Source organism: Rhinopithecus bieti, unplaced genomic scaffold (assembly GCF_001698545.2).
Source record: "Rhinopithecus bieti isolate Rb0 unplaced genomic scaffold, ASM169854v2 scaffold_37463, whole genome shotgun sequence".
Lineage (NCBI taxonomy): Eukaryota > Metazoa > Chordata > Mammalia > Primates > Cercopithecidae > Rhinopithecus > Rhinopithecus bieti.
Genome location: NW_016815818.1, coordinates 638,261 through 654,182, shown reverse-complemented (window position 1 = coordinate 654,182; position 15,922 = coordinate 638,261). Strand labels below are relative to the sequence as shown.

Here is a 15,922-nt window from a genome sequence, read left to right as displayed (position 1 = left end):
TTTTTTTTTTTGAGATGGAGTCTCGCTCTCTGTTGCCAAGCTGGAGTGCAGTGGCGCGATCTCAGCCCACTGGAAACTCTGCCTCCCAGGTTCAAGCCATTCCCCTGCCTCAGCCTCCCGAGTAGCTTAACAATTTTAAATTTAAAATTATAACTATGTTAAACTTTTATGATTCCAAATTCAAGATATTTTCTATAATGTTCTCTCTAATCTACCCTGTTCACTTTCTCCTAAAGGTAAATGTTAAGTTTTAAAGATTTACTTTTCCATTTAAAATAAAAACAAAGCTGGGCGTGGTGCTTCATGCCTGTAAACCCAGCACTTTAGGAGGCAGAGGCTGGCAGATGCTTGAGCTCAGGAGTTCAAGACCAGCCTGGGCAACATGGCAAAACCCTGTCTCTACAAAAAAAAAAAAAAAAAAAAAAAAAAAAACCAACCAAAAAACAAAAATTAGCCTGGCGTGTCTGTGCATGCCTGTAGTTCCAGCTACTTGGGAGGCTGAAGTGGGAAGACTGCTTGAGCCTGGGAGGTTGCAGTGGAGCCATGATCCATGATTACACCATCGCACTCCAGCCTGGGCGACAGAGCCAGAGCCAAACCCTGTGGCAAATACACACACACACATACACACACACACAGAGTTATATATTCATATCAATCTCTTTTGTTAAATGATAGCACACTGGCCAGGTGTTGTTTCTCACAGCTGTTATGCCAGCACTTTGGGAGGCTGAGGCAGGAGGATCATCACTTGAGCCCAGGAGTTTGAGGCCAGCCTGGACAACATTGTGAGACCCCCGTTTGTATTAAAAAAATGGTAGCACACTAAGCACACTTTTCCCCATCTTGCTGTTTTCACTGAATATATCCTGAAAATCACTCTACAGTATCATCCATAGTGTTATTGAGAGGTCTTTCTCATTTTTGAAAACAGCTATATATAGAACTCAGTTGTGTAGATGTATTATAGTTTGTTCACTCAACCTCCTATGGATATTTGGGTTGTTTCTACAAAGAATGATGCACTGAAAAGTGTAGAAGTGGCACTTCTGGGTCAAAGGTTAAATACATATATAATTTTGGTAGGTATTGCTAAGTTTCCCTCCTGGAAGTTATGGCATTTGGCTTATCTACCAGCAATGTATATAAATGCTTATTATCCCACAGAGTATGTTGGCTCTTTGCCAATGTAATGGAGGGGTTGTTATTGGTAGCTCAGTGTAGTTTTGATTTGGACTTCTGTTACTATGGATGTTTGAATATCTTTTCATAAGTGCCATTTATGTTCATTTTTGTGTGAATTGTTTGCTCATATCTCTTGCCAATATTTTCTATTGGGTTCTATAAGCCTATAACCTACTGTTTTTACAAACTATTTATTTATTAGCGCTATTAACTCATTGGGATGTAAATTGCAAATATTTTTTGTCTTGTGTAGTTTTGTTTTCCTCACAGTGCTTTTTCTCATGTAAAAGTTCACTTTTATGTTGTCAATTTATAACAATCTTTTCTGTAATTGCTTCCGAATTTTTGAAGCAATTAAAGCAATTTAGCTAGCAAAATTTTTTCTTCTCTTATAGAGAAATTCATCCACGTTTTCTTCTAGTATCTGTATGGTTTCTTTTAAAAAACATTTATATACTCTACTAATTTGGAATTTGTCCTTGTGTATGATAAAAGAAATTGATCCAATTTTATCTTTTTCCTTCTTTATCTTAAAATAATAAAAGTCCACCTTTTCCTAGTGACCTGAAATACCATTTAAATCATATACTAACATGTTTCCCGTCACAAAATAAAATTAAGAGTAGTAACCACCTATGATGAATGCTGGCAAGGGAATTCTTGCATTGTGTGGGAGACTGAGCCAGAGGTCCATAATGATTATTTTTTTCTCCTTTTTGAAGAGACTGAATTCTGATACTTATATCTTCTGGATAATTTGCCTTTGGTTGACATGGGTGGAATTGGGTGTGGTGCTTACAATTTTTTCAAATGGTTTTACTCATTGTTTATTAGAGAGCTAGTGTCCTGAGACCATGAATCCGAATCATTATTTGCTTTAATTATTGTGATCCAGTAACAATGACGCAAATGTTTTTATAATGGAATGTTTCTGAGTTTTATAATTAAATAAATGACTAAAGACTTTTACTGCATGAATTTGTAGTTAATCTTATAATAAAATTAATGTGCATTACAATTCACCTCTTTTCCCAAATAATTTTTTTCCCCTTCCAACTTTTATTTTAGGTTCAAGGGACACATGTGCAGATTTGTTACATGGTTAAACTCTGTGTTAAGGGGCTTTGGTGTAGAGACAATTTTGTCACCAAGGTAATCAGCATAATGCTTGATAGGTAGCTTTTCAATCCTTACTCTCCTCCTACCTCTGCCCTCAAATAGGCCCCCAAGTCTATTGCCAAATGATTTCTCTTAATAACTTTCCTCTTCTACATATAGTTTATCAAATGTGCTCAGTGGAAAATATTTAAAGTTTCAGATTGTGCAACAAATATTCACACTGACCAGATATGGAAAAGACCAGCAACATTCAGGAAATTGGCAGAGGTTTTGAGCTCTGTGAGGGCAGGGCATAAAAAGCAAGGGATGGAGCTATGCAGTGTGTGTGGGAGTTGTTTTAATTCCACCCTTGTGCCAGGTTTTCTTCCACTATAAAATGATTACAACTGAATGTTTGTTTGCTTGTGCCTGTTTCTAGTCACCTTTACCACTCCGTTGGAATACTGTAATAAAAAGTAATGATGACAAGAATTTACACAAATTGGATATTCTAATCAAGAATGGCTTTCCGGGGTTGGAGCGGGGTCACAGGAGTGGGGAAGGAGACTCACTGTGTTGCCCAGGATGCAGTGCAATGGCTATTCACAGGTTTACTCATAGCTCACTACTGTCTTGAATCCCTGGGCTCAAGTGATCCTCTTGCCTCAGCCCCTGAGTAGCTGGTACTAAAGGTGCGCACCACCATGCCTGGCTAAGGATAGGTTTTTAGTACAAAACTGGTAAAGTCCTGACAGTCATAAACCTTCAAGGTTGGGGATTTATAAATTTTATTATGGGAGTGAAGGAATTTTGCTTTGGCTTTCAACCAAAGAGTTATTGTTAGTGGGGATCTGGGTCTCTGTGCAGGATGGAATTTAGCATAAAGAATATAAATTACGTTTCCAAGCTGGTAGTTCGCCTTTCAAAGCAGGTTGTCTGTGCCGTTATTGCAGAACAGTTTCATATACCCCAGCGAGTATCAGTTTATTTAAGGAGTGCAGAATTCTTTTTGCAGCACTTATAATACTTACAAATGGAAGGAATCAAAATTGAAAGGAAACTACAGATACTCATCTCAGGAATAATAGTCAGCTGCCAGGGATGCACAAGAACAGTGTGCTGGAACATGATGAGGGTAAACTATATGATCTTTTTTTCCCCCACTGATTTCTCCCGAGAAATGTATGTTCTTTTGCAGTTACCTTCCACACTGCATGCCCATGAAAAATACAATGAAGATGGTCTGAATAATGAACTGGTAATCTTCGATAATACGAAACGAATTTAAGAAAACATATCAAAGAGGTACATACTGTTTCAAAGAGCAAGAACTGTTATCGGAAACTCCCTGCCTCATAAAGGCTTTCTGCAGAATGGAGATGGTCTTAAGCAAGTTTTACTATAAACAAATGCTTAGTTTCTTATTTTAAAAAATGACTAATTTTAGAAAGCTTACTCTCTCTTCTCTCTAGAAGGCTCTCAAAATAGGCTGCTGCAAAAGCTGGTATATTGTCCGGTTGCTCTCTCAGAATCTCGCGTGTCAGCCCTTCAAGAAGATTCCCAAATCCTTGTGGAATTCGGTAGTGGGTGTTGGAGAATGGAATCGACATCTTCTTGGTAAGAACTGCCTATGGAACCTAAAGATTCATTAAAGAATACTGTCTTTAAATTTGTCTGATTTTACTTTTATAATCACAACTATGCCAACAAATTATTTCTGAGACCCACATTTTTTTAACTTGAATTCTTTTTTCTCTAACACAATCCAAGTCCATCTATTTCTTCCAAAGGGTTTTGAAATCTCCATTATGGATTAGAATAATACAAATACAGACCCATTCACTAGGCCGAATCATTTTTTTTAAACCCTACAAAAAACCCATAATTTTCAATATGACTTTTTCTCTTTACCCTTTGTATTCTCAAAAGGTAAGGGTAATTTTTGCTATCACACAGGAATTTAGAGAGAATGATTGTTAAAACTTAAATTGAATTCATTATCAATTGCTGAGAAGACCCACTTTGAGGTCTATTTTTTTTTTTTTAAAGAGTAGAAATTAGTCCTGGGTTCTAGAAATTAATTTGTTGAATGAAGAAGTTGCACAACTTTTCCCTTTGCTGCCACTTCTGAAGCATGGCCCACAATGCTTCGAACACCTTGGTACTGTGGAATGGGGTTGTGCCTACGTGTGTGTGAGGGAGGGATGGGATGGAATGGGGCTGTGTGCCATGATTTTGAAATCCCAGCCTCTAAAGTTTTAGAATTCTTATATTTTCTGGTTTCTTCTTGACCAGGCTGTCTCTTTCTGTCTTGAAATACAAGGGCCAGATTAAGGGTAGCTGCTAAGCAGTGGGCTGAGCTGCTGAGTATGAAAAGACCTGGCCTGTTAACCTGGCTGAGTATGAAAAGACCTGGCCTGTTAACGTGAGAGTGTGCGTCAATGCAGAATAGAGGTGGAAGCCGTGGTAGGGGTTCAGGTTGGGAGAACTAGGCGGTTTGATGAGACTATGGAGGGTTCTTGTTTCATCGCTTTTTTCTTTTTTTCCTTTGAGACGGTGTCTCTGGCCTGGAACTCCTGGGCTCCAGCGATGCTCCCGCCTCAGCCTCCCGAGCAGTTGGGATTACAGGCGCGCGCCACCACGCCTGACTCCTCTCTTTTGTTTTTTCTGAGGGAGCAGTAGATGGGGGTATCGAACCATTCTAGGGTGGTGAAAAGGGCTGGCGAGATTCTGAACCAATGTGGGCAGAGGAGGGCGGGCTGAGGGGCAGACGTTGAGGACCTGGGATTTCAGATTCGTGCAGAATGGGCTGCCTCGGCTCCAAACGGCCCAGGGCTCCGAGGATGTGTCTGGGATGCGGAGAGAGTACAAGAGACGAAGGGAAAAGGCTAGGTCTTGGTGTCGGAGAGGAAGTGGGGAAGCGGCCTCACCTCCTTTCTCTCCGAGCAGGTGCCCCCGGTTCCGGTTGTTTTCTCGTTGCTGGGTAACCGTTTTACTTTAAAAAAAAAAAAAAAAAACTACGGCGGCCGAGAAGGGGAGCGCACGGCCCAGTCCTGAGGTCGCGGGAGGCTCCGAGGACTGCAAAAGGGTGGAGCCGGCCTCACCCCCGCCCAGGCCCCGCCCCTGCCCAGGCCCCGCCCCCGCCGGGAGCCCACCTTCCCAGTCCCGAGCCGCGGGCGGATCCTTGCAAGCATGGTGGCGCCGGGGCTTGTACTCGGGTTGGTGCTGCCATTAATCCTGTGGGCCGACCGAAGTGCAGGTGAGGCGGCCCGGCTCGGCCGGACCCCTGCCCCTCAGCCTGTGCGGGCTCCGAAACCCCGTGTCCCCTGGGGGACACGGATCCGCGCCCCTTTCTCAAGGTCGACGAAGGAACCTAGCTAGGTGCTCGCGTCTCCGACGTAGGCCCGGTCTGCATAGGTCTGCCGGGTTGGACCCCGGCCTCTCCACTTTCTCCACCATGGTTGTCTGAGTGGGGATGCCCAAATGTGCCCAGAAAGAGGCTTTCGGGGTCCTGGAGTAACTGCAGGGGAGCTCGGAGGGAAGGAGGGGAAGCTAGTTAGATAATATTTGGAAACAGGTGACTGAATCTTCCAAAACATTTCAGCGCTACCCCCTCAGTGGTGCCCTTGGGGAGGGTTTGCTTCAGGCGGGGTTCCTTAGGGGAATTAAATTTTACTCGTTTAAGTGGTTATTAGGGCTAAGAAATACAACCCCCTCACTAGCTCAGATTATTTAAGGCTCAGTTTTGATTTCTGGTGCAGCTTACAGATATTGGTGGTGAGATAATGTGAGTGGCATAGGGGAGGCTGCTGGCTCGCTTTGGCTGTTGTGCAGGTCAGATCTTGATCTTGCCATTCGAATACCCTAGCCTGGACACTGGGTCACAGTATGGAGAAAGCAGAAGGTACAATCTGTCTGATAATGCAAACTAAAGTGATAATAATGTTGATTTCTTCCTTTCTTTTTAAAAACTCTCAAAGCGTGGATCCCAGCGATCCCTGTTAAGAAATGAAAGTTTGGGCAGGAGAACAGCGTGCAGAAAAATGAACACTGCTCTACCTGACAGCCAGAAAAGTACCTAGATTCAGACTAACTGCAGGCCATAAATGATTGTTTAGAGTCTAACAAAAGTGCAAAATGCTAGCACTCTGTATGCCATTTCCTGACTCTTATCTCCAGTCAGGGACCTTTGAGATCCATCTTATGAGATAGGGAGAAGATATTTTATTAGATTTTCAGTTAAAGGCTGTTTGTTTTAGTGTCAGTATTTTATCCTCCTTTGGGTCGTATTGTTACGTCACCTTCATTAACATTGATCACATTTTTCATTCATTAGTACTCTACTTGGTTGCATAGCCTGACATTTTTCCTTTAAATCATTCTCCCTGTGCCCATGTTTACCATGTAATACTTGAGATGTACAAAATTATATGTAGCAATAGCACAATAAAATGAACACCCATGAGAGCAGCACCCAACTTAGAACTAGAACACTGCCCGTCTATTGAACCTGGCATTGTGCTCCTTGTCAGTGCCTCCGGAACTCCTCACCAGAGGCAACCACTGTCCTAATTGTGTTATTCCACTTTTAATGATGGTCTTTTCCCCATAACACTCATTCCTGTTTTTCTACTCCAGCCCCAAATGAAGGAAAAAACTGAAGACCTAAAAAATCCAAATGTTGGCTCACACCTTTAATCCCAGCACTTTGGGAGGCTGAGGTGGGCAGATCACTTAGAGTCGGGAGTTCAAGACCAGCCTGGCCAACATGGCGAAACCCGATCTCTACTAAAAATACAGAAAAATTGGCCAGGCACGGTGGCTCACACCTGTAATCCCAGCACTTTGGGAGGCCAAAGCGGGCGGATCATGAGGTCAGGAGTTCGAGACCAGCCTGGCCAACATGGTGAAACCCCATCTCTACTAAAGATACAAAAAAAAATTAGCCGTGTGTGGTGGTACACGCCTGTAATCCCAGCTACTCGGGAGACTGAGGCAGGAGAATCGCTTGAGCCCTGGAGGCAGAGGTTGCGGTGAGCTGAGATGGCACCACTGTACTGCAGCCTGGGTAACAGAGCAAGACTCTGTCTCAAACAAACAAACAAACAAACAAAATCAAATGTTAAATGTGTGTGTCTTGTGTTTGACACAAGGAATGATCAGCCTTGCTCTCTTTCTCATTCTCTCTCTTTTTTTTGTCCATTGTACAATTCCTTGATGTTCCACTGTCTACTCTAATGAGCTTAGAATTTAAACTTTACAAAGACAAGGAATATGATTTTTTCTTTGATTTGCCACAAGTATCTAATTTTTGCAAAAAGGGAATTTCAAGTTTGGAATCAAGTGACTTGTTTTCTAACTTCATCATAAACTATGTGATTTGAGACCAAAGGACATTAATGTTTGTGGTGTGTTTAGCACTGTGCCTGCCACAGGTGAAGTCTCTAGTAGAGTGGAAGCTCCCTGTGGGCAAAGATTTTTGTCCGTTATTATTATTATTATTTTGTCATCGTTATATCCCCAATGCTTAAAATAGTAGGTATCAATAAATATTTGTTGAATTAACTCATGAACATGCAAGCTATTTTAAAAAATTGTTTAATCTGCCTTTGGTCTCAGTTTCTTGATCAGTAATATGATTATACTTCTTGATCAGTAAGTAACATGTTTATGCTACGATTATGAAGATCCTTTCCACCTCTAAAACTCTTTATTCCAGCACAGAGTCATTCACAAAGATGTTCATTAAGTGTATATTGGTGAAAACAGACAGACTTGGAAAGGTATTTCCCCTAGCCTATGGGCTACTGATTGCACACAAATGTGCAAGCTGCAGCCATTCCCCTACCCCCACCCTTTCTCTCCTTAGCTCTTATTTATGTCTGTGGTTTTCCTTTTTTTGGTTCCATATGAAGCACCTACCCAAGACAAGGCCCTCCCACACATGTGCCTCCCCCTTCCCCCCAGCAGGCTGCCAACCTGCTTATGCAATTCTGGGGCGTTGTATTCTTTTCTTAGAGCGTTTTGCTCATGGTAACTGTGCATCTCCAACCCAGTAGGCCTTCTGGGTGATCTTTCATTGTCATGTAGGTTTCATGATCACAGTAGGTTTCATGATATTTGAGCTGAATCATATATAGCTCATAAGAGAGAGCTGAGGATTTTTAGTGACTTGCCTGTTATTCCAAGAGCAGCATAAATAGGCCACGGAGCTGTGTAGGCGACTCCATTAGCTGTGCTGCCCTGTTAAGTATAGCCGAAGGGGCCCTCATCATTTGTAGCTTCCAGGGAGGAAAATGTCAGCCTTGTTAATTCTGATTCTCTTTTCTGCCTATCATTTTGTTTAAAATGCTTAAAAGATCTTAATTTTGTTAATTATTATCTTTTAGGTAATTTGGGGTCTGTTTTATTCAGATAAATTGGGATATAATTTGTTTTATTTTTTTCCTTGTTAAGTTTTGATGAGGAACACGCTGAGATAATTTGGATGGATGTTTGTTATTAATAAAATACTTCTATATAGGCTGGATGTTAAAAATAGGAACGATCTCGTTAAAGTGAGTTCTTATTCCGTCTTGTTAGTGACTCTCTAGAATAGAATCCAGTTTCTAGTGTGCTTTATCTTGTCCTTTTAGTATAATTTAGCTTGTGCAATGGGTAAAATTGTGACAGAAGACCTTTGTTCAGACATGTTGACCTTCTGTCTCTCACTGACCTTATTTATGTGTCTTGATTTATTTGAATGTACCTGAGAAGGACACTGACTTGTCATGAATATTTATAAGGGCTTATTTAGAATTTTTGATGCAGTACACTGGTTTGTCAAAAAACTGTGATGAGGGGCATTATTTGAAGGAAATTAGCATTAGTGGCATGGAAAAGGGGAGATAGAGAAGGGGAAAAAGATTAGGGAAGGCTGTTTGGAGAGAGGCATGCTGCTTTATTCCCAGCCATTAGGAGTGGGTGTGGTAATGGAAAACAGGGAAAGGAAGTGGTTTATTTTTCTCATAAACACCATCTATAGGGTGCCTGAAAGGAGCATTTTAGTGATTTAGCGGGAGAGAGCCCAGCGTTAGGGCCAGGCCTGAGAACAAAGACAGATCAAAAGCTCTGAAGGGGAGGGAAGACTATGGTCTGTTGGTTGCTTTGGGCTCTGGGAATTTTCCTTAGTGGTCATCGTGTGCTATGGTGCATACTGTTGGAAACTGTTCTTGTTATGTTGCTTGCCTAATTAGGAGGAAGAAGATCCAGTTTTAGATGATTAAAGGGACTTAGTATGTTAAAATTCTCATGCATAAAGACTGTATGTTCTTTGCTGTTTCACTTGATCCAGTTGGTGCTGTATCTCTCCAATGATGCTCCCCTGAGTGTTTGCTAAATTTTTAGGTATTGGTTTTCGCTTTGCTTCGTACATCAATAATGATATGGTGCTGCAGAAGGAGCCTGCTGGAGCAGTGATATGGGGCTTCGGTACACCTGGAGCCGCAGTGACTGTGACCCTGCGCCAAGGTCAGGAAACCATCATGAAGAAAGTGACCAGTGTGAAAGGTAAGGCAGCCCATCTTCTGTTCAGCTATTGCCCTCTTCTGCCACCTGCTGGATTATCTGAAAATGAATAAACGAATGCTAATGCTGTAGCTCACGTTATCCATCCATCCGTCTGTACATCCGTCTGTCCGTTCATCCATAAAAGTTATTTGAATTTTGCCATGTGCTGGGCACTGAGGATACAAAGAAAAATAAGACTGAGTCAAAGTTCCTGTTCTCAAGGAACTTACGGAATAATGGGAATAGATACCACGTTATATAGGACAGTGTGATGAATGCTATGATGAAGGTACATGTGGGGTGTCTTAGGGTACAGAGGAGAAACATTGAACTCAGACTGGGTGGTAAGGGAAAGTTTCCACAGAAGATGATATTTGAGCTGAATCACATATAGAGGAGAGGCAGTATGGAGGAGAGGGTAAGAACTCTGGTAGTTCTTGCCCAACAACATTCTTACCTTCTTACGTTCTTACCTTAAAAAATCTTAAAACCCAAGACTAGCACCATGTAAATCCCATTTCTTATTTTTAAACCACAGCAGTTCTTTGGATTTCTAAGTCAGCATCATTTACTGAGAGTGCCATAATGTAAGAATGTAAGACTTCATATTGGTAGTCTAAAGCTCTGGAAGTTACTGCTTTCAGGTCCTGATTCTGTCATTTATATGGCTGAATAATCTTGGACATGTAATATAACATCTCCATGTCACAGTTTATATGTAAAATGGAGATCGTCATGATACCTACAGGATTACTGTGAGAATTAAACGAATTAACACTTGTAAAGTAACAGTGCCTGGCACACAACTGCAGGGTAAGTTTTAGTAGTCATGATTGTTACTATTACTATTTAGTCAGTCATTCAAATATCTATTGAGAGCCTACCATGTGCTCTCATGATTGAGACATTGTGCTAGGTACTGGTGATACAGTGATAAGTAAAACAGATATGTCCTCTTCCTTAATGAGGCATGCAGGTTAGACAGGAAGACAGTAAGCAGTTACAATTAAGTGTGATAAGTGTGTTAAGTGTGATAAGTACCACAGTGAGGAAGAACAAGGTGCTTCGTAGAGAAGAGAGATAATTATGTATTCTGAGGCTCATCTTGAGAGGTGAGCAGGGCACACCAGGTAGTGAGAATAGCCTGGCAAAGGCATGGAGGCCTGAGTGTACCTGGGCCATGGGAGAGATGCCAGGCAGGTTGGTTGGTCTGGAACACTGGGGGTGTATGACCGGGCAGATGACAGGAGATAGGTTGGAAAGGCAGGGAGGCTTGTTTGTCATTGCTAAGGAGTGTATGTTTTATTCTAAATAGACAGATTTTTTAAACAGCAAAATAACATGATCAGATATTTCAGAAAGCTCACTCTGGCAGCACTGTGGAAGATGGATTGGAGATCAGTAAGATAGAGGTGGTGGGCCCTGTGGGCAGGCTGCTATGATATCCAGGCAAGAGATGATGATGGTTTGACCTCATAGAGTGGCTGTAAGGATGTTCAGGAAGGTGAGAATTTGCAGTTCTCATGAGCAGGAAGATCTTACAAAGGAGTGAGTCTCTATCTAGAAGAGATAAAGATGTAGAAGCCGGCATGGAGGAGATGAAGCTAGAAGTTATGGGATGCAGGAAGGCATGCTCAGGGCTGGATGTTACAGATAGCTCTATAGCTGTGTGATGTGGAGGTGAGAATGAGACAGATGAGGAGGCTGCTCAGAGGTGGAGGTGGAGTTCAGGTGCAAAGTGGTGGTTTGAGCAGTGGCTAGCATATATATGTGACAGGGATGCTTGTGGGAATTGCACTGGTCCCCGAAAGCAAGGATTGTCTGGTTAGTTTTATCAGTATACAAAACTGGTGATTCAATCCAGAGTGATCCGGATCCTGATGCAGTCTCTTCAAAATTCATTTCCATTCAGCAAACATTTAAAAATACTATATACCAGGCATTGACATAAGGTAAGTGCTTCTAATTCTTGGGTTTTAAGACTTTTTAAGGTAAGAATGTTGTTGGGTAAACTAAAAGACTGAAAGGGAAGCTTCAGCTGATTGAGACATGCTTCTCTGTTGTATCTAAATGCTGTCGGTGACTTGCAGGATGTCCTGAAAGTGAAGGATTCAAGGGACTCTTCATGCTTTCTGTTTGCGCTGGGCCACCTTAGAAATGAGGAGCACTGTGTGCAAATAATGGCACTCTTAGTAAATGATGCTGACTTAGAAATCCAAGGAACTGCTGTGGTTTAAAAATAAGAAGTGTGATTTACATGGTGCTAACAAGTTACCAATAAATATTTAGGCGACAGAGAAAACACAGTGCTGTAGAGATACATACAGAAAGCATACAATGTTGTAAAGCATTTCAGTTTAAAAATCCTCGTGCATTGTTTTAGATTTTCCCCTTCATGCCTGTTTCAGAAAGCACAGTGCTGTAGAGATACATACGGAAAGCATACAATGTTGTATAGCATTTCAGTTTAAAATCCTTGTACATTGTTTTAGATTTTTCTCCCTTCATGCCTGTTTCAGAACTAGTATTTGAGGTGGGCAGAGATGAGGCAGGAAGCTAGGTGGAATGAAAGGTAATAATTAGGGGAGGAGCCTCCCTTTTCCTTTACAGTGATTGCGAAGCTGCTCGTTTATCTTGAGTTGAATTTGATAAACACCGAGTGGGGGCTTACTGTGTCTAAAACACTCAGCCAGAAACCCTAGGAAAGTATAGAGAAGAATACAAATAGTGCCCATCTTTCAGGAACTCACTTCCCCGTTCCATCCTTTCACATTTAGTAGTTTAGGCTCAAGTAGTGCTCCAGCTGCTTTACTGCAAGGGGATGTATCATTCGTAGTTAAAAGAACCAGCAGCAACTTAAGAGAACTGAGTAATTCATGGGTACGGATGAGAATTTCACAGGAAAAGGGGTTGATGTTATTGGTGGTGGTGGGGACCTGTTTATTAGACTTTCCACATTTACTTGGTAGAAAAGGGGAAGGTATTTGAGTTTAGAGAAATCTGCAAACCTGCTGCAATGGGTATCTTGCTTTGTTCTGCCCGTGAAGCAAAATAGATGAAGTGTTAATTGGAATAAAGGAGGTAGACATGTAAGAAATTTCATAGGCAGAAAATGTCTCTCAAAAGACATACCACAGAGAATACTGAAGGGTGGATTTCTGGTTTAGATTTTAATGAGGACTCTGAGATTTTCAGCCACATTATCTGAGTTTGCTGCTTTGTCTACCTCTGGTAATATTTAACTTATTACCCATAGTCCCCTAGAAACCCAGAACAAAGTAAGATATAACAGCATAAAGGTGGTTGTCCAGCAGACTGACACTGAGACTTTGGGAAAATTAATACCTGAGGGATGATTGGGACCATGGTCAGGTACTGGGTTGGTTCCAACGATGTTGTCAAATGAGGTAAGAGGATTCTTTTAGACACAAGGAATACAAGCAGGGAAAACCAGGCATATCCTCTGACTTTGACATACATGGTAGGGGTGTGTGTATGTAGGTGATAAAATGGGGGTTTGTCTGTCTATATTTGTCACCATGATTGAGATAAACAGATATATTTTCTCTACCTTAAAATAATACAGAAGCTTAAAACCCTCCCTGTTCCTGGTTGGCATGCATACCAATTTTCTTTTCTTTCTTTTCTTTTTTTTTTTTTTTGAGATGGAGTCTTGCTCTGTCACCCGGGCTGGAGTGCAGAGGTGTGATCTCAGCTCACTGCAACCTCTGCCTGCCAGGTTCAAGTGATCCTCCTGCCTCAGCCTCCTGAGTAGCTGGGATTACAGGCACCCGCCACCACACCTGGCTAATTTGCATACTAGTTTTCTATGCTACGTAATAAATTGCCACAAAGTTAGGTGCTTAAAACAACACACTTTTACTATCTCACAATTCCTGCGGGTCTGAACTCTGGTTATGGTTTAGCTGGATTCTCTACTCAGGGTCTCACAAAGCTGAAATCAAGGTGTAGGCCAGGCTGTGTTCCCACTTGGAGGTGCGAGTAGAGAGTTACCTGTTTCCAAGCTCCCTTCCATTGCTGGCAGAATTCATTTAGGGGTTGAGCTCATGGCAGCACCTCTGCTATTTCAGATCTCTGACTTCTAGATCCTCTTTGAAAGAGCTCACCTTATTATGTATGCCAACCCAGGAAAATCTTGATTTTTATTAAAGTCAAATGATTAGGGACTTTAATCACATCTGCAAAATCCCTTCACCTTTTCCATATAACATTATCTAACACAAGAGTGACATCTCATTCCCTTTGCCATTTTCTGTTGGTTGGAAGCCAGTCACAGATTCTGCCAGCCACACAAGCATGTGACTTTGGGGTGTCACCTTAGGATGTGTCTGCCACCACAAGCTATAGTAACTTGCATGGGCAGTTTTAATGATATAAAAGCACTTAAGCTTTTTTTCCTTTGCATTCATATTTGGTGGTGGAGATGAACTTAAGATTCAACAGAATAAATGTAGTTTGGTGAGGGGCAGTGTAGGCAGTAAGGCCTTCTTGACTTCCAAGCTGTTTCCACAAACCACTGAGCCACTTTGCAGCTAGTGAGGAACTAGGGTTCTGTTGGGTGGGCGTTGGGAGGGGTAGTGAACAGGGGCTCTTTTTTCATCTCTAGGTTGTTCTTGGGAAGGGAATGGTCATGGATAATTTTCCTTTTTTTCTTCTTGGCCTCTGAGATTTTGGCACAATAATAGAACAATAATTAACATCCGATATGAGTAGCAGAAAGAAAAAACAAGAAAGCACTTTATGACTTTGTCTCTAGACAAATTATGTTCATGTTTTCCTTCGATTGTTTGCTTGTTCTTCCCATTTTGAGGTGGGAGTTAATTGTGAGGTGGAGAGAAGGTGGAGACAGAGAGTTTTTCACTGCCCTTGGCTGGAATGTGAGAAGAGCAACAGTAAGAAATAGGCCACCAGAGGCCAGGTGCGGTGGCTCACGCCTATAATCCCAGCACTTCCGGAGGCTGAGGCGGGTGGATCATGAGGTCAGGAGATCAAGACCATCCTGGCCAACATGGTGAAGCCCTGTCTCTACTAAAATATAAAAAAAAAATTTAGCTGAGTGTGGTGGTGGGCGCCTGTAGTCCCAGCTACTTGGGAGGCTGGGGCGGGAGAATTGCTTGAACCCAGGAGACGGAGGTTGCAGTGAGCCGAGATCACGCCACTGCACTCCAGCCTGGAGACAGAGTGAGATTCCATCTCAAAAAAAAAAAAAAAAAAAAGGAAATAGGCCACCAGAAATGCTAACCACCAGAAATGCTAACCCTTAGACAGGAGAATGTAAGGCCCCAGTCAATTTGCATGGGTGTCTTGTCAGTGTAACCCAGGGATGGGGTTTACTTCCTACCATTTAATTGATGGAGTACGTGGCACACTAAGCACTCTAAGTAGCTGTATAATGAAGGAAGGGAATTAATCTTCCTAGGTGGCACAAGAAAAAACGTGAGGAAGCAGAGATTTGAGTGCACTGAAAATGAGGATTTACAGAAACCTGGGCCTGGCCTGGAATTGCTGATAGCAAGTGATTAGGGCCGAGAAGAAGGATGGAGAGCAACTTGTTCAGAGAGCCGATCCAGATCAGTAGAACAGCAGCTGGATGGTGAACTCTTTGTGGTTAGTGGCTCAAGTTTATTATTTGGACTCAAGCTTATGGACTTCATGGGTCACCACTGTTTCTAAAAACTCTTAACCAAACTTGATTGGCCTGTGGTGAGCTCTGTTTCCACCAACCAGTCCTGAACTGATAAGCCAAGGACTAGGCAGTTCTTATGAAACATGGTGGCTTTTGCCTTTTTAATCCCACCCTTGGTTTTGGTCTAAGAAACAGTCTTCACAGGTGCTGCTGTCCTTTGTATATACTTACATAGGAGCAAATCCTTATTGTTTTAAATGAACTGTCCCTGAGGTGGTTTAACCATTAGTAACCTCTCTGGAGTGCATCAGGTTTTCCCTGACTTGCCTGGAAGTTAACTGTTCTTAACACTTGTTATTGTGCTCGCTTCGGCAGCACATATACTAAAATTGGAACACTTGTTATTGTCATAGTTTACTTTACTTTTTTTTTTTTTTTTTTTTT

At 42.0% G+C, this 15,922-nt stretch overlaps 2 protein-coding genes across 3 annotated transcripts in view; one reads left to right on the top strand and one right to left on the bottom strand.

Annotated features, from left to right (window-relative positions):
* Nucleotides 1-5,364, bottom strand: part of SPA17 (sperm autoantigenic protein 17) — a 23,875-nt gene extending 18,511 nt beyond the window's left edge. The window contains exons 1-2 of one of the 2 annotated variants that reach the window (XM_017853855.1): nucleotides 5,214-5,364; nucleotides 3,740-3,920 (exon numbers count right to left, since the gene is read on the bottom strand). In XM_017853855.1, the coding sequence (XP_017709344.1) occupies nucleotides 3,740-3,893 (154 nt within the window). In that variant the 5' untranslated portion in view covers nucleotides 3,894-3,920; nucleotides 5,214-5,364. Of the gene's footprint in view, nucleotides 1-3,739; nucleotides 3,921-5,064; nucleotides 5,191-5,213 lie in introns of those variants that run through there. The other variant, XM_017853856.1, reaches the window with a different exon arrangement.
* SIAE (sialic acid acetylesterase) overlaps nucleotides 5,333-15,922 on the top strand; it is a 38,216-nt gene continuing 27,626 nt past the window's right edge. The window contains exons 1-2 of the mRNA XM_017853854.1: nucleotides 5,333-5,542; nucleotides 9,670-9,831. Of these exons, the coding sequence (XP_017709343.1) occupies nucleotides 5,476-5,542; nucleotides 9,670-9,831 (229 nt within the window). The 5' untranslated portion in view covers nucleotides 5,333-5,475. The remainder of the gene's footprint in view (nucleotides 5,543-9,669; nucleotides 9,832-15,922) is intronic.